At 30.3% G+C, this 22,296-nt stretch overlaps 7 protein-coding genes across 7 annotated transcripts, besides 14 other annotated features; 3 read left to right on the top strand and 4 right to left on the bottom strand.

Moving 5' to 3' along the window:
* Positions 1-479: 479 nt before the first annotated feature.
* TVAGG3_0621150 (uncharacterized protein) lies at positions 480-994 on the bottom strand (the record flags this gene model as incomplete). The annotated part of the gene is made up of 1 exon (XM_051240365.1): positions 480-994. A coding segment is annotated over one exon (515 nt), but the record flags the coding sequence as incomplete, so codon positions are not given.
* A 608-nt stretch (positions 995-1,602) lies between these two features.
* Positions 1,603-1,644: a mobile genetic element.
* Positions 1,645-2,295: 651 nt separating this feature from the next.
* Positions 2,296-2,337: a mobile genetic element.
* Positions 2,338-3,292: 955 nt separating this feature from the next.
* Positions 3,293-4,131: a mobile genetic element.
* A 268-nt stretch (positions 4,132-4,399) lies between these two features.
* Positions 4,400-4,438: a mobile genetic element.
* A 365-nt stretch (positions 4,439-4,803) lies between these two features.
* Positions 4,804-5,584: a mobile genetic element.
* Positions 5,585-5,758: 174 nt separating this feature from the next.
* Positions 5,759-6,607: a mobile genetic element.
* A 387-nt stretch (positions 6,608-6,994) lies between these two features.
* Positions 6,995-7,023: a mobile genetic element.
* Positions 7,024-7,371: 348 nt separating this feature from the next.
* Positions 7,372-8,208: a mobile genetic element.
* A 230-nt stretch (positions 8,209-8,438) lies between these two features.
* Positions 8,439-8,475: a mobile genetic element.
* A 59-nt stretch (positions 8,476-8,534) lies between these two features.
* Positions 8,535-8,571: a mobile genetic element.
* Positions 8,572-9,148: 577 nt separating this feature from the next.
* Positions 9,149-9,186: a mobile genetic element.
* A 387-nt stretch (positions 9,187-9,573) lies between these two features.
* On the top strand, positions 9,574-11,089 carry TVAGG3_0621030 (islet amyloid polypeptide processing; the record flags this gene model as incomplete). The annotated part of the gene is made up of 1 exon (XM_051240364.1): positions 9,578-11,089. One exon carries the CDS (start codon positions 9,578-9,580, stop codon positions 11,087-11,089), a length of 1,512 nt encoding a protein of 503 aa, XP_051086951.1.
* A 1,386-nt stretch (positions 11,090-12,475) lies between these two features.
* Positions 12,476-13,314: a mobile genetic element.
* A 616-nt stretch (positions 13,315-13,930) lies between these two features.
* Positions 13,931-22,296: part of a mobile genetic element that runs on past the window's edge.
* Positions 14,503-15,030, bottom strand: TVAGG3_0621010 (protein of unknown function, DUF4107 family; the record flags this gene model as incomplete). The annotated part of the gene is made up of 1 exon (XM_051240363.1): positions 14,503-15,030. The coding sequence occupies one exon, from the start codon at positions 15,028-15,030 to the stop codon at positions 14,503-14,505; it is 528 nt and encodes a 175-aa protein (XP_051086950.1).
* Positions 17,466-18,107, top strand: TVAGG3_0621000 (uncharacterized protein; the record flags this gene model as incomplete). Its single annotated transcript, XM_051240362.1, has 1 exon — positions 17,466-18,107. One exon carries the CDS (start codon positions 17,466-17,468, stop codon positions 18,105-18,107), a length of 642 nt encoding a protein of 213 aa, XP_051086949.1.
* TVAGG3_0620990 (uncharacterized protein) lies at positions 18,371-19,147 on the bottom strand (the record flags this gene model as incomplete). Its single annotated transcript, XM_051240361.1, has 1 exon — positions 18,371-19,147. One exon carries the CDS (start codon positions 19,145-19,147, stop codon positions 18,371-18,373), a length of 777 nt encoding a protein of 258 aa, XP_051086948.1.
* Positions 20,194-21,791: a mobile genetic element.
* Positions 20,599-20,850, bottom strand: TVAGG3_0620980 (uncharacterized protein; the record flags this gene model as incomplete). Its single annotated transcript, XM_051240360.1, has 1 exon — positions 20,599-20,850. The coding sequence occupies one exon, from the start codon at positions 20,848-20,850 to the stop codon at positions 20,599-20,601; it is 252 nt and encodes an 83-aa protein (XP_051086947.1).
* On the top strand, positions 21,792-22,284 carry TVAGG3_0620960 (uncharacterized protein; the record flags this gene model as incomplete). Its single annotated transcript, XM_051240359.1, has 1 exon — positions 21,792-22,284. A coding segment is annotated over one exon (493 nt), but the record flags the coding sequence as incomplete, so codon positions are not given.

The raw sequence follows: 22,296 nt of genomic DNA, 5'->3' as shown, positions 1-22,296 counted from the left end.
GGAATCATGAATGGATCTTCCTTACTGAATAAACGTGGTATTGCTTTAACTGATTCTTCAATTAAACCGTATCCTGGTGTAATGCATTTATCCTCTAAAACTTCCATCTTTGTGCATGAAATAATAACGTCATCAACTGTTGCGTCAGCAGATGTAGCGGCTAAGCTTGTAATTAATTTGGCAGGAAGTCCGATTTGTTGGAATTTGCGATCATATTTATAAACATGATTCATAATCTTTTCATAATTTTCATCAGTTATCTTTTCATAAACGTAATTTTGTAAATCAGCAACTCTTAACGGGTCAACCTGACAAAATACTAAAGTATCCCTGAAAACATAATATTTAAGAATGATTCACCAAATGATTTAGGATAATCATCGAACGCCTGAAATGCTAACAAATCATTTACCGGAATAATCATATCAAAAGTGACATCAACTTCTTCATTTGCTTTCTTGAAAACTTCTGAAGGGTCAATATATTTACCACATACTGAGTTATCATATTTTTGAACATTATTATATAACGAATGAACAAACTTTTTAACTTTCCTTTCTGATTTTGGTTTATATGTTGCAAATGCGAAAGATTCACGGGCGCAATCCATCTGAAGATAACCGGCATCACCTCTTTCGGTTTCTACTTCTAATTGTTTAAAGCTTTGATTTGATGATTTGTAACCAACGAATAAACGCATGCATTTAAAAGCGGCATCACATGTGAAAGCTTTATTTGAAACTAGAGTTGCTTTAACTTTGCGTTTAATATATGTGTCACCTAATTGGTTCACATCATGTGCCGGATTTGTAATTCTTAAATGAGTTTGTTTATCATCAAAATATGGAGCATCAGAGTCATAGCATGAACTTTCAAGTTCTCTATAATATCTTCTACCGTCATTCTTTGCGAATATTTCATTTATCTTTTCGAATGAATGAAACACATTTCCATTAATCGGTTTAGTGTTTGGCACCAAATAGTTAGTCGTCATTTATTAATAAATAAAAAATCAAAATTAAAAGATGAAAATGAATTTTTAATTTTAATGAAATAATCAACTATGGCTGCAGGATTTTAAGAAACTGTGGGATAAAGTAAAAAGAGGAGCGCATAAAGTTTGGGAAACAATGAAGAAGGAGCAAATTGGATATTTAAGAATAAAGAAGCAATTAGTGACGTTGCTGAATCAATAACACCAAAAGCCGCCCAATAAGAGAAATATTAAATAAAGGAGAAAAAGTTTATCAAAGACTTCAACCGATACTAAGATAAAAATAATATTTATTTATTTTTCCACTATCTACCTCCTATTTTATTAAGTATTCCTTCAGCATTCCACCAATTGCGTTACCTGCTTGTGCTCCCATCGCTGGATTACCTGCTTTAGTACCTAATACTCCACCTATGATAGTTCCTGCCGTTTTCGCTACTGGTGCCAAAAAGTTTGCAACGGGTTTAATAATCTTTTGATGAACCCAACCCGCAGCTTTCTTAATTCCTTCCCATAATTTTTTAAAGAATCCTGCCGCCATTTCTGATTTAATATTAATTAAAAAATATATTTCATCACTTATATTCTAATTTTTATTTAATGATAAATTGTTCCATATTAAGTTCTGTCAAAATGTAAGCTATTCAATTCTATCGTCGGGGGAAGTATCACAAATCTATCAATTTTTTTGTAAAAGTATACAAAAACATATGGTGTTCAATTAGTTTATAATAATATAAATATTAAGATTCTCCAAAATAAGAAAAACTAGGTTTTGAGAACACTTTTGAGATGATAATCAAAATATTTTGATTGAAAAATAATATATTATTTATCAGATATAGAATGGATTTTTTCAAATTTAAAAATTCTGAAAAATAAACAGTTTTGTAAAGTAAAAAAAATGAACGAAAACTCGAGACCTCGTATTCCAAATGAATGGGTAAGATATATGTATGAAAAACTTGAAAGTGGTGAGTAAGGATGTCAATTTGGAAGAAAAGTGAGAAAATTTTGATTGTGAACTCATCTCTAATATTTTGGCTCCTTAATATATTTGAATCATGATCTTTGAGAAGAGTTCTCAAAAGTATTCACAAAAGCTATTTTTCCTTGAAATTTAAAAATCCTGTTTATCATATATTACCGAATTCAATTCCCTACATATTTCAAAATATTCTATGAACATTTCAATTTTTGAAAAAAACATATTTTTTCCAAATATATTTATTATCATATTTCTAATAATATTTCCTAAAGCGTCACTTTTTACTTCCTCGATGATTATTTCCCTCTCAAAAAATTCAATAGCTTACATTTTGACAGAACTTAATATGAAACAAAATGAAACCAATTTTAAAAATAAATGAAACAGAGGAGGAAGAAATAAATGAAAGTGAAAATGTTCAACAAAAAATAAACGTTGTCAAACCAATTACTGAAACAAAAATTTTTTCATCTGTTGAAGAATTTAATGACTATTATGCTAATAATAAAAAATTATTTGAAGAATTGACAACATGTAAATTGAATAAAATGTTTAAAGTTGATGGATTCAAAATTTCAAAAATAAAAGGAGTGGTTAGTTTGAAATCTATTCCTCAATCAAGAATCACCTCATTAATGAAAATAGATGATTTAACAAAAAGAATAGAAGAGATTGAAGAAAGAATAAATCAAATAATTGATTTCATAAATTCAAATAATCATTAGTTTCTAATTTATTTTTCTCGTTTATGACTTCATTGATTATGACTCCATTGATTTCATTCATGATTTAAACAATGTTTAATTAATCGCGGAATATCTGACATCATCTATATATAGCTTCTTTTATGTGTTTATTACATCATTTATGGGCTGAGTGTAAATGTCTTACAATTTTGAAAATTTTTTAAATCTTGATTTATTCAAAAACGTAAGAATAAAAACCGTAAGAATCATACATTTTTTACTTCATATGTTAAAAAAAATGATACAAAATCGTTCAATATTGTATGAATTCTTACGTTTACAAAAAAAGTCACACAACCCTTCAACATATACTACTAAAATTAGATTATTTTACAATTAGCTAAAAGAATAAAACTATAATATAAAATAAATGAAGTTTAATGAAACAATAAAGGTTAAATAAATAATAAAGATTTTTATTTTATATCAGTATTGAGAAGAAGTAACAGCTGACACTTGGTAAACAACTTCTTTATGTCTAGAAAATTCTATCTTGCCTTTTATTTTTTTCTCGCTGTGAAACGTATTCGGTCTTTTTTTTAAAAATTAATTTTTTGTTAGAGATAAGAGCTAAAACTCGGTAAACAACTTCTTTATGTCTAGAAAATTCTATCTTGCCTTTTATTTTTTTCTCGCTGTGAAACGTATTCGGTCTTTTTTTTAAAAATTAATTTTTTGTTAGAGATAAGAGCTAAAACTCGGTAAACAACTTCTTTATGTATAGAAAATTCTATCTTGCCTTTTATTTTTTTCTCGCTGTGAAACGTATTCGGTCTTTTTTTTAAAAATTAATTTTTTGTTAGAGATAAGAGCTAAAACTTTGCAGACAACTCCCCCATGTCTAGCAAATTTAACATTCTTCTCCCATTTTTATATATTTGGTTTAGAATGTTCGAAAATGCGTAATATGGTCATTAATATTAATTGAAAAGAACCTTGAATTAATTCAATCTGATCTCACAAAATATTTTAAATTACAAACTTTGTAGTTTGAATAGATAATTAGTATTAAACTCAAATAACTAGTTTATTTTTGAATAAAAATTATTTGAATTTATTCAATTTTGTGAATTGTCCTTCAAAAATCAAGTTTAAATATCTTATTTGCCATATAATTATAAATACAATGAAACATATTCGAAATTGAAAAGAATGACTTTTTCTGTTCTTTCAAATCATTCAATTTGAATTTTGCAATATTGGATTTCTCATTAAATAGCTATTAAAAACAACAAGCAATTTAACTTACATTCAAATTTATTTGTGTTATATTCAATCTTCTCAAAACTTATAATTTTCGGCTATAGCATGATTATATGCTATATAATATAATAAACCTATAATAGTATCATTCTTTCAATTATTTGAAGAGAAAACTGAAAAAATCTATTTTCGGTCTATAACAATTGAAATCAATTTTTCTTACAAATTTATTTATATATACAAATTCTATTATTGATAGTGTTGCAGCCTATTTTACAATTAATTTATTCATGAAAGAAAATATAATCAATTGAATTCTATTTGAATTTATATGCAATAAAATATAGACTTGCATTAGGAATTATGCAATATGGCAAGAATTTCATGAAAATCATTTTATTTTAGCAATATTATTCTTTATTTTGTTTATCAACGATGATTGCTAAATTCTAATAGGTAAACATATGCTGTAGTAAACAGAAATTCATCAAAAAGTGACACCTCAGAAAAGCTAAAATATTGAATTTTTGGAACTTTTGATAGAGCACGATTTTAAATATTAATTAAAGTAAATGTATATTTTGTAAAGATTCTTTTTAATAAAAAAATAAAATTTTGAAGAAGAACACAAAATCTTCTGAAAAATAATATCACATAAACTCATATTATTTTCTAATCTATAACTATTTTATATAAAAATCAAATTCAATGATCTTAAAAGCGAAGGATAAACCTCAAAATTTACGAATATAATGAGTGGGAATATAATGCTTATCTATCATAAAACCATATGAAATAGTAATTTTTGCTTTACGCCTATTCCCACTCATTATATTCGTAAATTTTGAGGTTTATCCTTCGCTTTTAAGATTGTTATAGACCGAAAATAGATTTTTTCGGTTTTCTCTTCAAATAATTGAAAGAATGATACTATTATAGGTTTATTATATTATATAGCATATAATCATGCTATAGCCGAAAATTATAAGTTTTGAGAAGATTGAATATAACACAAATAAATTTGAATGTAAGTTAAATTGCTTGTTGTTTTTAATAGCTATTTAATGAGAAATCCAATATTGCAAAATTCAAATTGAATGATTGAAAGAACAGAAAAAGTCATTTCTTTTCAATTTCGAATATTTCATTGTATTTATAATTATATGGCAAATAAGATATTTAAACTTGATTTTTGAAAGAAAATTCACAAAATTGAATAAATTCAAATAATTTTTATTCAAAAATAAACTAGTTATTTGAGTTTAATACTAATTATCTATTCAAACTACAAGTTGTAATTTAAAATATTTTGTGAGATCAGATTGAATTAATTCAAGGTTCTTTTCAATTAATATTAATGACCATATACGCATTTTCGAACATTCTAAACCAAATATATAAAAATGGGAGACGGAATGTTAAATTTGCTAGACATGGGGGAGTTGTCTGCAAAGTTTGAGCTCTTATCTCTAACAAAAAATTAATTTTTTAAAAAATGACCGAATACGTTTCACAGCGAGAAAAAAATAAAAGGCAAGATAGAATTTTCTAGACATAAAGAAGTTGTTTACCGAGTTTTAGCTCTTATCTCTAACAAAAAATTAATTTTTAAAAAAATGACCGAATACGTTTCACAGCGAGAAAAAAATAAAACTGTACACTGATTTTCATTTTCATTTCCAGTCATTTTACTTATTATTTTTCTTTTTTCATTTTAATTATAAATTATTTCATAATACGTTTATTTACCTTACCATTTTCTTTATTCTTTTGAATTCCATACTAGACACTTATAGAATATTTTGATTGTTAACGTACTTCATTAGAATGAATCCTTACAAAGGGTATGTCGATCGAATTTACCTAATTGGTATTTCCAATCGGATTGAAGAAGGTAAAATGACATGGGAAGAAGCTTGCACCCATGTTCCCATCGCCCCAACCCTTCAATCAAATGATTTCAAATATTTAGATGTTTCAAAATCTTTTTTACAAAATCAATTTAGCTTACAGAATATCCCATTGCCTAAAGGCAAGAAAGGTCATAGGGTCAATCCCTACGACCAAATCAAAGCTCTTGCTGTGATACATGACCACTGGGCCTTTCCCTGTGGTCAAACAAAACAATGGAAACGTTTGAAATTACAACAAATTGATGTATCTTATAGAGAAGTATGCAGATACTTCAAAGAAAATCATTTCACCAAGACGCGATTAGAGCATGCCGGGCCAGAAACAGCAGTAAGATATTGGGCGCTTTCACCCAATCTTATCTGGCACGCAGATGTTCATTATTTTAGGGGTGTTCGTGGCCAGTATATTTATGGCATAATCGACGATTTTAGCCGCAAAGTCCTAGCGTGTATACAAATACCAGATATGCTGGCAGCGACGACAGCGAACGTTGCGGCTTCCGCCTTCATTGAATTTGGCGCCCCTTATTGTTTCTGGACCGACAACGGTTCAGAAAATAGGGGCGCCTTTCAAGATCTACTTGATCTTTGGGGCGTCCAATGGCGGCATACAGACTCTCATTCTCCCTACCAAAATGGGAAGATTGAGAGATTCCGGCCGACATTGGAGCGCTGCCAAAGCATTCAGGCTATTCCTGCCTTTATTTGGGAGTACAATAATAACACACCGCATGAAGATCTCCCAATTAATCCATTAACTGGAAACAAATTACACGCCAAATCAAATGTATCAGCTGAAACCGAAATACACAAATGCAGATACAGAAAGGTTGTGGCAAATATGGGATACAGATACAGGCATGACCGCTGTTGACACATTCACAGCGTAATAATAAACATAATTTTTTAATTTCATTTTTAACAAGTTTTTTTAAATGTATGTAATGAATAATTCATTAGAATATGATAATGCACATTGTAACAGAATAGAACAATCACCAAATTTTTTTGAAATTAAAAAATAAAAGTAAAAAGTATAAAGTAATCTAACCAAAAAAGATATTTAAAAGAATTTTGGAAAAAACAGAATAAGGATAATGATATTATTTTAGATACACAATCGATGTACTGAAGAATAATCCGGTAAAATGATGATATAAAATTAGATTATTTTACAAGTAGCTAAAAGAATAAAACTATAATATAAAATAAATGAAGTTTAATGAAACAATAAAGGTTAAATAAATAATAAAGATTTTTATTTTATATCAGTATTGAGAAGAAGTAACAGCTGACACTTGGTAGACAACTTCTTTATGTCTAGAAAATTCTATCTTGCCTTTTATTTTTTTCTCGCTGCGAAACGTATTCGGTCATTTTTTTAAAAATTAATTTTTTGTTAGAGATAAGAGCTAAAACTCGGTAAACAACTTCTTTATGTCTAGAAAATTCTATCTTGCCTTTTATTTTTTTCTCGCTGCGAAACGTATTCGGTCATTTTTTTAAAAATTAATTTTTTGTTAGAGATAAGAGCTAAAACTCGGTAAACAACTTCTTTATGTCTAAAATTCTATCTTGCCTTTTATTTTTTTCTCGCTGCGAAACGTATTCGGTCATTTTTTTAAAAATTAATTTTTTGTTAGAGATAAGAGCTAAAACTCGGTAAACAACTTCTTTATGTCTAGAAAATTCTATCTTGCCTTTTATTTTTTCTCGCTGTGAAACGTATTCGGTCATTTTTTTAAAAATTAATTTTTTTGTTAGAGATAAGAGCTCAAACTTTGCAGACAACTCCCCCATGTCTAGCAAATTTAACATTCGTCTCCCATTTTTATATATTTGGTTTAGAATGTTCGAAAATGCGTAATATGGTCATTAATATTAATTGAAAAGAACCTTGAATTAATTCAATCTGATCTCACAAAATATTTTAAATTACAAACTTTGTAGTTTGAATAGATAATTAGTATTAAACTCAAATAACTAGTTTATTTTTGAATAAAAATTATTTGAATTTATTCAATTTTGTGAATTTTCCTTCAAAAATCAAGTTTAAATATCTTATTTGCCATATAATTATAAATACAATGAAAACATATTCGAAATTGAAAAGAATGACTTTTTCTGTTCTTTCAATCATTCAATTTGAATTTTGCAATATTGGATTTCTCATTAAATAGCTATTAAAAACAACAAGCAATTTAACTTACATTCAAATTTATTTGTGTTATATTCAATCTTCTCAAAACTTATAATTTTCGGCTATAGCATGATTATATGCTATATAATATAATAAACCTATAATAGTATCATTCTTTCAATTATTTGAAGAGAAAACCGAAAAAATATATTTTCGGTCTATAACACTTCGCTTTTAAGATCATTGAATTTGATTTTTATATAAAATAGTTATATATTAGAAAATAATATGAGTTTATGTGATATTATTTTTCAGAAGATTTCATTCTATATGCCTATGAAAAGTACTCTCAAAACTAACTTTTTCCTAATTATAATTAAATCTAGAATATTGTATTATGCTTAGTATTATTTCATTTTTCTCATTCAATTTAGAATTTACAAATGTCAAAAAATTGAGAGCTGTCACTTTTGATGAATTTCTGTTTATTACAAAAACATATTAGAATTACACAAATGAAGGAGAAAATATGTGTAAGCGATGTGCATTGTAATAAACAGAAATTCATCAAAAGTGACAGCTCTCAATTTTTTGACATTTGTAAATTCTAAATTGAATGAGAAAAATGAAATAATACTAAGCATAATACAATATTCTAGATTTAATTATAATTAGGAAAAAGTTAGTTTTGAGAGTACTTTTCATAGGCATATAGAATGAAATCTTCTGAAAAATAATATCACATAAACTCATATTATTTTCTAATATATAACTATTTTATATAAAAATCAAATTCAATGATCTTAAAAGCGAAGGATAAACCTCAAAATTTACGAATATAATGAGTGGGAATAGGCGTAAAGCAAAAATTACTATTTCATATGGTTTTATGATAGATAAGCATTATATTCCCACTCATTATATTCGTAAATTTTGAGGTTTATTCTTCGCTTTTAAGATCATTGAATTTGATTTTTATATAAAATAGTTATAGATTAGAAAATAATATGAGTTTATGTGATATTATTTTTCAGAAGATTTTGTGTTCTTCTTCAAAATTTTATTTTTTTATTAAAAAGAATCTTTACAAAATATACATTTACTTTAATTAATATTTAAAATCGTGCTCTATCAAAAGTTCCAAAAATTCAATATTTTAGCTTTTCTGAGGTGTCACTTTTGATGAATTTCTGTTTACTACAGCATATGTTTACCTATTAGAATTTAGCAATCATCGTTGATAAACAAAATAAAGAATAATATTGCTAAAATAAAATGATTTTCATGAAATTCTTGCCATATTGCATAATTCCTAATGCAAGTCTATATTTTATTGCATATAAATTCAAATAGAATTCAATTGATTATATTTTCTTTCATGAATAAATTAATTGTAAAATAGGCTGCAACACTATCAATAATAGAATTTGTATATATAAATAAATTTGTAAGAAAAATTGATTTCAATAGCGATTCAATTCAGAAAAGTAAATTCCCATAATTTTTCCTTTTATTGTAATTAATGATAATAATGCAGTAATTTTCATTTTAAACATTTTTCTATACAAATATAAATATAAATTCTTTCTTAAAATGCTACTCCTTCTCCTTCAGTACTCTTGGTGGTTGCAAAATCAAGGAGTTAACGGTGGACTAAAAGGAGAAGACATAAATTGGACTGATAGTTACAGCACAATTCAAGGAAAAAACACAACAATTGTGGTTATGTCCGATGGAGCCAGATTAACACATTCATCATATAGTAATCGAACAGATCAAAGCGAATTTTATGATATATTTGAAGGATTGCCATATCAAGAAAATTCAGATTGCACAAACAATAATATTGGAACGGCATCATTACAATTAGCCGCAGGAAATGTTGTTAATGATACAAATCCTATTACGCAAGGTATTGCTAAAAAAGCTACTGTATTTTCATATTTATTCCAAACAAATGGCTCTCTTGAAGAATCTTTTCTAAACGTAGGTTGTAAAGGAAGTAACAAATGGGATGTTGCTATAGTTCAGTATCTAATGACTAACTGTGTCGATAGATTTTGTCGTTACATTCAACCGGATGTATTTTCAAGGCATGTTTTAGATGAATGCCTATATAACCCTCCTGCTGATAATTGGGCTCATCCAATTGTTGTCCCAGCGGGAACAAATCATGCATCTGATCCCCTCTTTTCGCCACCAGCAAGCTGGCCGATGATTTTCACTATCGCAGGAGTCAGTCACAGGGGTCAACCTTTATGGTGCGGCGCTGAAGGTGCAGGAGTATTCATGTGCTGTCCAGCAGCAGACGATGCAGCAATACCTGCGGCTGGTTCATGTAGTGATACTGAATACATTTCAAATTTTTCTTCAACAAATGCAAGTGCTGCAATATTTGCAGGTGGTTTATCAGTGCTGTTATCTGAGGTTCCGACATTAAAACTTGCAGATCTCTTCTTCATTACTGCAATGACTGCAGATAAGAACCGACCAGATGGTTTGATATGGAGAAAGAATGGATTTGGTTTAAACTACAATAGAAGATCAGGATTCGGACGCTTGAATTTAGGAAGAGCCTTAGATTTGGCGAAAAGATGGGAATCTGTAGGAGATTTCTATCTATGGAAGAAAACTGTACATTACAATACTCTTTTGGATGAAGGTATATATAACATTACATTTGATATGGATGATTTGGAAGGTGCAGCAACTCTATCTGTTTTCATTGAAATAACTGCTCTTAAATTATCTTTTGGATCGCTCAACCCTCATTTAGTTAGTCCAAGTGGAACAAGATGCGAAATCAAAATACTTACTGAAGGCGATAAAAAATTAAATATTGAAATTATGGAATTCAATACAAATAATTTTGTTGCCGAAAATCCAAAAGGAACATGGACATTGTATTTTATGGAGTCTGATCATGCGGCTCGAGGTTTAATCAAAGATGTCACTTTGAATATATTTTATACAAAAAAGGCTCCGAAGGCATCAGATATTTGGCAGAGAGATGATTGTATTAATCCATGGAAGCATCAAGAATCAAAGATAAGATTCTTAGCGCAAAACCGGTTCCATTCGAAGCAGGTAAAAAGTTTTCAATAGACGTCCAAGTTCCTGACGAACAGAAAAATATCTACTATATGATATACCTTGAATCAGAAGACGGGGAAAAAAGAGTTATCTTCGATACATCACGATTCAATGAAAATTACACCAAAATCGAAGCCGATTTCATACCAACAGTGTATGCAAATGGACTGAAGATGTTCTTGCTTGTTGAATCATTGCATTTTGAAACTGGATTATTTACGGATAAAATTGAACTGAATTATTCTAATCCATATTCGCCTGGAATTATTACGCCAAAGAATGGAACATGGATCACTACTAAAGATATAAGAATTGAATTAATATATGCGCTCAATCTAACCTATATGATTGATGAAGGATATTCAACTTCTGCAGCATTGACAATTATAAACGCAAGAAGTCATATTATATTAGATCGCAAATGGTTACGAAATCTTGGAAGAATAGTTTACTGGAATGATTACGCAAAAGACAAAAGTTTTATTATGCAAATTTCTCCATCATCAAGTTTCGTCCACAATATAACGTTTAAGCCAATGGAGATATACATGTTCATAAAGGAGACACCAGGAAAATATCAAGTAGAGGGAACTATTATTCCGCTCATAACAATTGTTGTTATATGTATAGGATTAGTCATTCTTGTTGTTGGCCTGATATATAGATCAATTGAACTTTCTAGGCATAAAGCAATTGAGATTGATTCTGAATTAATCGATAATTAGTATTGTTTAGCAAAAATTCTTTAATATCATGATTATGTAACTAAAAGGCAGGAACTATGTTCGATATAATACGAATATTCATTAATTCTTTTCAAATCAAATTTATCAAAATTATCGATTGTATAATATTTGTATGCATGATGAATGATTTTTCAAAGAATCATAGAAGTTGGGAAAAGTATAATTCAAAACCAACGATGAGAGTCTCAAAAAAATTAAAAAGCGCCTTTGAGAGTAATTGTTGATAGTTAATTTTATTGGCATTTTCATGATGAAAAAGAAGTTATGAAATGCCACGTAAGAGTTGAGATGTAAAAATATTGATTCACAAAAATTGCGAACAAAATTTTCACTTTAAAATTTATTCTAATTTTATACTATATAGCATAAAGGTAATATAAATAATACATGAAAAATTTTTAGAGTGTATTCAATTCTAACTTTAGACTTTACGTCTATGAAAATGCTTCGAATTTTCAAAGATAGCGGCAGCATTCAATGAAATTCGTATTATTAAATTTCGATTTATATATGAATCTAAGATAAATTAGATAGAGATTATTTTCAATATAATCAAATTTTTGATTAGTTAGAAGTTTTTTAGAGTTAATCTGAACGAATTAAAATCATCATGAATAAAGCATTTGATTAGAAGATATTCGGCCAAACTAATGTTATAGACCGAAAATAGATTTTTTCAGTTTTCTCTTCAAATAATTGAAAGAATGATACTATTATAGGTTTATTATATTATATAGCATATAATCATGCTATAGCCGAAAATTATAAGTTTTGAGAAGATTGAATATAACACAAATAAATTTGAATGTAAGTTAAATTGCTTGTTGTTTTTAATAGCTATTTAATGAGAAATCCAATATTGCAAAATTCAAATTGAATGATTGAAAGAACAGAAAAAGTCATTCTTTTCAATTTCGAATATGTTTCATTGTATTTATAATTATATGGCAAATAAGATATTTAAACTTGATTTTTGAAGGAAAATTCACAAAATTGAAAAAATTCAAATAATTTTTATTCAAAAATAAACTAGTTATTTGAGTTTAATACTAATTATCTATTCAAACTACAAAGTTTGTAATTTAAAATATTTTGTGAGATCAGATTGAATTAATTCAAGGTTCTTTTCAATTAATATTAATGACCATATTACGCATTTTCGAACATTCTAAACCAAATATATAAAAATGGGAGAAGAATGTTAAATTTGCTAGACATGGGGGAGTTGTCTGCAAAGTTTTAGCTCTTATCTCTAACAAAAAATTAATTTTTAAAAAAAAGACCGAATACGTTTCACAGCGAGAAAAAATAAAAGGCAAGATAGAATTTTCTATACATAAAGAAGTTGTTTACCGAGTTTTAGCTCTTATCTCTAACAAAAAATTAATTTTAAAAAAAAGACCGAATACGTTTCACAGCGAGAAAAAAATAAAAGGCAAGATAGAATTTTCTAGACATAAAGAAGTTGTTTACCGAGTTTTAGCTCTTATCTCTAACAAAAAATTAATTTTTAAAAAAAAGACCGAATACGTTTCACAGCGAGAAAAAAATAAAAGGCAAGATAGAATTTTCTAGACATAAAGAAGTTGTCTACCAAGTGTCAGCTGTTACTTCTTCTCAATACTGATATAAAAAAAATCTTTATTATTTATTTAACCTTTATTGTTTCATTAAACTTCATTTATTTTATATTATAGTTTTATTCTTTTAGCTACTTGTAAAATAATCTAATTTTATATCATCATTTTACCGGATTATTCTTCAGTACATCGATTGTGTATCTAAAATAATATCATTATCCTTATTCTGTTTTTTCCAAAATTCTTTTAAATATCTTTTTTGGTTAGATTACTTTATACTTTTTACTTTTATTTTTTAATTTCAAAAAAAATTTGGTGATTGTTCTATTCTGTTACAATGTGCATTATCATATTCTAATGAATTATTCATTACATACATTTAAAAAAACTTGTTAAAAATGAAATTAAAAAATTATGTTTATTATTACGCTGTGAATGTGTCAACAGCGGTCATGCCTGTATCTGTATCCAATATTTGCCACAACTTTTCTGTATCTGCATTTGTGTATTTCGGTTTCAGCTGATACAGTTAGTATGGTTATCTTCAGTACGGTGGCACTGCGTTCCACCTTACTCATCTTATGTCAATCTGACACTTTACGAAACCACTAACGTATATTTTACAACACAAACGACAACACTAACTTAACCTTAAATATTTACAAAGCCACCAACCACTTCACCTCACTAATGTAAAAAATAAACGTTCTCACTATCGTTCTCACTAACGACTTCACTAATGTTCTCATAAATTTTCCTCAATATCTTCATCATCAGTGTTAACCCTATTGTAGTCATACTTGAAGCCATAAACTTTCTCTAACTTCTTAACGTACAATTTACATAACTTACCTTCGTCATCGTATGGTTTAATGATATAACTATTTCTATCTTTATACACAGTCAATGAAAAGTCAACTGGTCTCGGATGTATTTGAAAGAACATGTTATGCTCAGGAAGGAAGAATAAATGTTTAAATGTATGTTTGTTATACTGTGGAATTCGAATGAGTTGCTTTTGTTCTGTCATTTACATCCAAATAAAAATTTTCAGTAAAAATAAAACTAACGTTAAAAATTTCTCATAACATAAACGTTCTCATTGCTTTATAACTCTCTTCCTTGGTTTCTTTTTAGTTGCTTTCTTCACGTCTGTCTCCAACTTGACTGTCTTTCTTCTTCGTCCGTAATGATACCAGTTACTTCCACCAGTCAATGGGTCAAATGGTCTTTCGTAAGGGTTTCCATACATTCCATAGGGACCATACGGAAGAACTACTGGTGGAGAAGAAACATTTTCTTTAGTTCCATCGACTCTATTTAAATGCATTGTTTCACCTTTCATCTGGTCATTAAAGTCTTTTGCGTGTTTTGCAAACTCATCGTCCTTTCCTAAAGCATTTTCTGACTCAGTCGCAACTAAATTGGATGCTTTATTTATGAGCCCTATTTTATTTAATCTTAACTTCTTTGCAACCCAGCCTCCAATCTTCCCTTTATTTGCATCTAATGTCTTTGAAACCCTTCCTCCACTCATTTTATTTACTGCGTCATAAGCTCCAAGTGCTTTTGCTCCAAATGCTAATGCTTTTGTTCCCATTGCGCCTAAAGCTGCCCAAGCTACCATTTACACCATATTAAAATCATCTCTCTTCAATATTATCTCATAAAAGTTCTCGTTACTGGAGAAAGTCAATGAAACATAAGCGTTCTCACAGGCTTCGCCCTCACCGCTTTGCGGTCTATCTAACTTCTTTCTTATCTCATCTATACGCTTCAAAATATCTGAACAATTGCTAACATCTTCTACAACAGTTATTTCATCATGAATGACCTTCAAGAACAAGCTCATTTAATATGCTATTAAAATCATTTCAATAATGAGTCCATCCTTTCCATCTTTAGGTAGCACAACATCTTTCATTGAAGAAGGTTCGACAAGTCTTATGTTAAACTTACTGACAAAGTTTGTTATACTATAATGCTTCGGCGGCGAATACATGTAGTTTGAAAGACATAATATAGATTCTTCAGCAAATTCACTTATACTGGATTTTATAACAATGTTTCTCACGAGACCAAATACCGCCAATTGACAATCTTGTAAGCAATCCTGCTGAACCTTCTACTGTAAACGTCGATGGTAACATTCCACGAAGGTCATCTATTGACATCGTTGAGTCACTGTATTTAAATATTTTCTTAAAGCAATCGTCATTATCTAACCATGTAATAGCTTTGAAGTTTTCATTCGAATATACATCTGCTTCATTAAATGTAAAACCTGACTTCTTTGCAGAGATGACTTTAAAATCTATTGAGTTTGTTTCAAAATTATATGCTATGGTAACTTCTGAAGGCAATGGATGTCCTTCCGCAGTCAGTTGTTCTCTCACTACCGTTTGAAGCTTTGTATTAAAAACTTTCATGTCATCTCCTGTGTCTAGGTTCACATACACAGCAACAGGGAAACTATCTTGCTTCTTTGTTTCATCATTATATCTCAAAACATTAAAGTTCTTCAATAATATTGTTCTTCCTGCTGGAATACTTCGAACCTGTCTGATTTCAATAGCTTTCTCACCTCCTACATACTCTACCCAGTGTCTTGGATATTCATAAGTATACTGACTTTCTTGAATTTTGGTTGGTTTCATCATAACATGTTCATAGTATATCTTTATACTCTTGTCAGTTAGACTCGGTGCTATGTTCTGAATATTTCTGACTTGCATTTTTAATGGAGATAAAATGAAGCATTTAATACATGATGTAGATGAAGACATGAATGAAACTACAGACAAACTTAACTCTTCTCTTATTCTTCCTTTCAGCAAAGATTATGAATTCTGTTCAAATGGTGTGTATTTCTATTGTGGAAAGATGGGTTCAGGTAAGACATTTAACCTCATTCGTCATATACTCATAACAGAACGTTTAGGAAATGACTCATATTATGACCAAATCATTATATCAGCAACTTCAGACTCTATGGACTCAACAGCGAAAACATTTATGTCAAAAGTTCAAGCCTCTGTCGTTAAAGTTCCAGACAGTGAACTCATTGAATTTCTTCAACGTTACATTCGACGTAAGAGGAAATATTATGCCATCGTTGAATTTATACAGTCAGGAATGCAAAAGACTTCTGAGGAGATGGAAAGAATTATTGACAAACACCACTTACGTCAATACTCAGGAGTTTACGATATGAAACGACTTACAAACTACATTCTGTCAAAACTTTCAAAATACCCCTTCAAAAAATATCCTTCAAATACTTTGTTAGTTTGCGACGACTTCGCCGGAAAAGGTTTAGTGTCAAAACCAGACTCACCATTAGCTAACATCATTACTAAAGTCAGACATTACCATTTAACTGTAGCAATACTTATGCAAACATGGAGGTTTTTAGCTTTAAACATAAAACGTCTCATAACTGACTTCGTTATCTTTCAAGGTTTCTCACGCTATGACATTGAACTCATTTGGAAACAGTCAGGTATAACATTACCTTTTGAAGAAATTTGGGAAGCATATAAGTCTCTCATCTCTCCTCGTTCATACCTTGAGATTCATATCATGACTAATACCATTAAAGTCAAAAATATTCCATGGGAACGACCAACATTGTTTTAAAGTTTAACCTTCAATTGACTGATGGTAAACAAATTCCATGCATCTCTGTCGCCATTTCTGTTAATATTTTTGCTGTCATTCATATCATCCACTTCCCCATCCGTTAGCTTTTGAGGATATGCGTTAGAATAGCTGTTCTTAAATGAAGGCTTTTCACCTTTGAGAGCATAAACTCTATAACTTTCTGCATACTTTATGTTTGAACCTCCTGAGCCATCGTTGACATAAATTTTTATAGGCTTCCACCCTTTGTTCATGTTCCTGCTTCTTCCCTTAGCTCTTTTGTTCAGTAGTTCTACATCTTTATACACAGCACCTGTCTCAGTGAATTCAACAATATTTTCATTCGTTAGCTTTACATTCAAACCCTTGTCGAGTATATTGTTCATTTCATACATATAAAAGGTTTTTATTCTATATGAAATGAGAAGCAAATCCATCTTAGCTGGTGCCGTTAATGTTCCAATTGAACCAACATCAAATGTTGACTCACGAACGACAAACAATATTGTCATAAAGAACTATAGTTCAGAGTGTTTGAAAGAAAAAGAACCAGAACTTAAGTCGGGACCTTCGGTCTTGGAGCATGGCGCCGTGAATTTAAACACAGCTTCAAACGCTAACGCTACATCAGATGTTAAGTTAGAGTATCCACCACTGGACCAAATTCTTTCAAGAGAAGCCAACGACAATCCTTACACAAATGTTCAAACAAATCCTTCAGATAACGTAGACCATTACCTTCTTCAGTTATACCAAACAATTTTACTCAAAGACGATAAGAAGCTTTTGACAAATCTTATAAGTAAGAACCAAATAATTCTAACAAAGGAGGACCTTGAAAATGTTATCTCACGAATAACAGGGAAACAATGTGTCATTGACTATCTCGACCCTGAAATCGAATGCTGTGGTCAAACTCCACTATTCATGAAAATAGGTAACATCCGCATCATTGAAACACCAGGAACTACAGGAGTTGAGTTTAAGTATAAATATTCGAACGAATATACAAAACTTTCAACAGAATATAAACTTTGTTTGAAATATGTTTTAGTAAATTAAAGCAGTCAGGAGGGCTCTTTGAGCCCATCTTGGCGCTTTGCGCCGTCGGTCAAAAAAATTTCAAGTTAACAACTTATAGTATCTGTCCAAAACTTCTTCAACACTATTGAACTCATCTTCATAATGCAAACCTAATCTTATTGACTTGGTGCAGTTTTCACTAACACAATATTTTTCTGTTCTCTTGACTGACATAACTAATTCATTTGTTTCATCAAACAGCAACAACCAAAGTTCATGACCTAATACATAACATTCATACTTTATATTTTTAGCTCTGAGTTCTCTTGTAAGCTGTTGCATTTAATATTTTCTAAAAAGTCAACTTCAACAGTCATTCGCACTGGTGCCTTCAGTTCTACAGGCTCTCCTTGAAAGTCAACAAGTCTGAATTGCATGTCTTTCAAATTATGAGGACTAATGCGAACCCATTTACCTAAATGAGTTGCTATGACAGGAACGTTTGGAATGAACATTGAATTGACTGCATAACAGAAGGATTTATATTCTACTGAACCTTTACTATTAACTCCTGAAATGCCTGTGACATTAGCTATTTTAGACTCAATGTATAAACAATTACCATAACATACGTATGGAACAGATTTCATCTCAATCGTTTTGTCAACACTTTTCAAAGGAAATGTCATATGGTATGCACCCAAAAGAAGTTGTACTCTATGACTCATTCTTGGTATCTTAAACTCCTTCGCATAACTGAACTTCAAAACTCCTGCAATAAGTTTAACATTCATTAAGTTTTCTTCGTTATCCTTGTTTATTGTAGTATTTATGAGAGCATTTAACACTCCAGCTAATGTTTCCATCTTATATTCTACATTATTGTGAAATCTTATTTCGTGCTTCTTTCCATCTATTTCAATCTCCATGAAATCTGTTTCATCTGTTATAACGAATGAAGCGATAGTATTGAAGTCAACCATTCTGAATGCAAGCGCCTCATTCTGTAGACCTAAGTTTGTTTGTAGCTTTACTGTCCCGTATTCGTTTGGGTCTGTACTTTGCAAATAGAACAACATTTTATTCTCATTAAAATATGAGTATAGCTGCATATGCGTATGAAGCTGACAGAGCTAAACGTTTATATTTTGGTCAATACTCTCTCACACTTACTGACAAATATATTGTTATCACTGATGGAAATACTGAGAAATACATAACATGGAAGGACTATGAAAAGTTTGACCCTATTTTAACTCCATGTACTATGCCGTTTATAAAGGACGGTGAAATTATTGAAAAAGATAATACAACCGTATATAGGTCTGTTTATAAAGCATTAGAATATATGTTGAATCATAACCCAAAAAGATTTGACCCAAGCACTACACCATGTGCAATGCCTTTTATTAAGGACGGTGAAATCGTAAGAGTTCCGGATTCAACGGTTTACACAGCTGTTCAAAACAGTTTACAAAACATTTTAGCGAATATCTTTAATTCAGAAACTACAGAAATAAAATTACCGTATATAACAGATGCTAAAGAAATTAAATCAAAAACGACAACATTATTTACGTCACTTAATGATTTAATGACTTATATCATTAATATTCCTGCACCAACTACAGCATTTGATCCAAATTCGACGGTTTGTAGTGTACCTTTCATTAATGACAGTTCAGTAATTGCTTTAAGGGATTCGACAGTAAATGAATCATTAAAGGCGTCATTAATGAAAATCATTGATTTTAATTCATTCACGAATACATATAATTCATTCATTAATGTTTCATATGCTTCTAAAGAAGGTGAGCCAAAAACTATCGATAAAGCGGTGTATGAAATAAAAGCATCAACGACGAAATTGAATTCGTTAACTTTTGACGGTGATAGTTTCGTTAATGACATAACATCGGGGAAAACAATTTTAACGAAAGAATACTTAAAATCTCATGTTAGTGAGTTCGTTGAAATTGAAAAAGAAGGTGGAATTAAGTTCGATCCACTGAATTTCATTTTCAGCTTAGCGAATGCGGGTGTTAGTTTCGCTGAATGGACAACTATACAGAGTGAAATAAATGCAATATGGACGTTTTTGGGGTCAAAAGCGGGAATGGGTGAGTATAGATCCAAGGTGATGTGATTTTTGCATCCCTGGGATGGACGATACACCCAAAGTGTCACCTTTTTTGGGATAACATGAATTTTAAATATCATGAGAGTTCTGCAAACCATATGCACAATATCTATTCAGCCTGACTTCTTGTATATATGAGTTAGACTTCTTAAATATTGTGCTTGGGGCGATATAAGTATTTCCGAGATTACCATCGTGCTCTATAGTATGCTACTTCTCCCTGGTTCTAGCTCAGTTCCAAGGATATTGGCGTTCAAGGATTTGGCAAGGTCCTTCCGAAGTCTCTCATTCGATGAGAGATTTCGGAAGAATCTTGCCTTAAAGTACTCCAACTCTTGTTCTTTTGTTCCTAAATAGTGAGAAAAGTTATTTGACTACTTAAGGTAGAGATTATCCGAGGTCCCTCATTTGATGAGAGGCCTCGGATAATCTCTGCTTTAAAATTGTACACTTGTAGTCCATGAGAGTGTAAGTATACATTGATAGGACAGCTTTCTTCTGAAGTCTTAGATTTGATGAGAACCTCAGAAGAAAACTGTCATATTTTATAGTAAAAGGAGTTTCAGGAGCTCCAAAGCTCCCTTTCGTAAGGATTAGGAGCTTTGGAGCTCCTGGTTCGTAGATGTGTTTCGCATCTTTCATCAGCAAAGGACATTTACCATCTGGGACTCTGTTGATGGAGACTCAGGAGCTCCAAAGCTCCCTTTAGTAAGGATTAGAAGCTTTGAAGCTCCTGGTTCGTAGACGTGTTTCGCATCTTTCATCAGAAGAGGCCCAAATGGTAAATAGCCTCTGCTGATGAGCTTCAGGAGCTCCAAGACTCCCTCTCGTAACGATTAGGAGCTTTGTAGCTCCTGAAGGTAAGGTAGGATTGCTCTGATCTCTAATCAGTAGATGCCATGCCTCATTATGAACTCTACTGACAAGAGATCAAGAGCTCCAAGGACTCCTTTTTTAGTTAGTGGCGTTCTCACCATTTAGTAGGATTGCTGATCCTACTAATGAAGTGATCACTTAGTATACGTTTTGAATAAATTGATTTTTTTTTAGAATTTAGTATTTTTTATAGACATCACATGTATATTATAAATACATAAATATATTCTTTAATTCAAAAAATTCAATTCGGTTTTGGGATGGGCATCCCAGCCCCAAGTATTCAATTTTATTCAATTTTTAAAGAATTTTGGGTTGGGATGCCCAGACCAAAACAAGCTTTATATTTTGATGTGTAGATACGTATGTGTGCATCATTGTTGTGTTATATATTATGTTTTTAATGAAAAAAAATCTGATTCAAAAAAAATTATCACTAATTAGTTGATAATATAAAGAAAAAATAGATAAATTGTATGTTTTGAGAGTATTTATCCACATTCACTCATATGAATTTCATTAAATAGTGTCTTTTTACTCCCAAATTTATTTTGAATTATTGAAATCAAAGAAAAAAAATCAGAAAAATTTCTCGAAATTTTTATTTTCAAAAAAAATTTGGATTTTATATTGAAAACTGACACTGGGAGGACGATAGGGCTGGGATTGGAGATACCCCGCTCACTTGGGAAAAATACGGATCTATATGGGTGAGCTTGTAAATGCTGCAAGAACATTAGGTGAAACAGGAAATTTTGTAGATGGTTTTAAAAGACTTGTTTCAAATGTTTTAACAAACACAAAGAAATTATTTAGATATACCGTACATAACGGACAGATTTTCGAACAGATAGCAACAAACCCTCCGGTTATGGCTGCGTTGATGATGGTTAGAGATATAAAACCACGTAACGACGGGAACGAAGAACATGAACAACAGGATACTGGTCGGGTTATTCGAGACATTAAAAACGTGTATCCTGAAGTTATTGATTTATTTAGAGGAGTTAATGATTCAATTTCAAAACATTCTATAACCCTCGATGAAGAGAATAAATTAACAGATTATATATTCGTCATTATTGCAGAATTAATGAAGAGAATAAATGAAAAAGGAATTGGTGATATCATTAATGTCAGCGATGTAATGATGAAAAGAAATTTTGACTCATTATTTACAAAACCGAAAACAGAATATAGTCTTTATGACGT

This window comes from Trichomonas vaginalis, chromosome III (genome assembly GCF_026262505.1).
Source record: "Trichomonas vaginalis G3 chromosome III, whole genome shotgun sequence".
NCBI lineage: Eukaryota > Parabasalia > Trichomonadida > Trichomonadidae > Trichomonas > Trichomonas vaginalis.
This window is presented reverse-complemented; position numbering and strand designations above follow the sequence as displayed.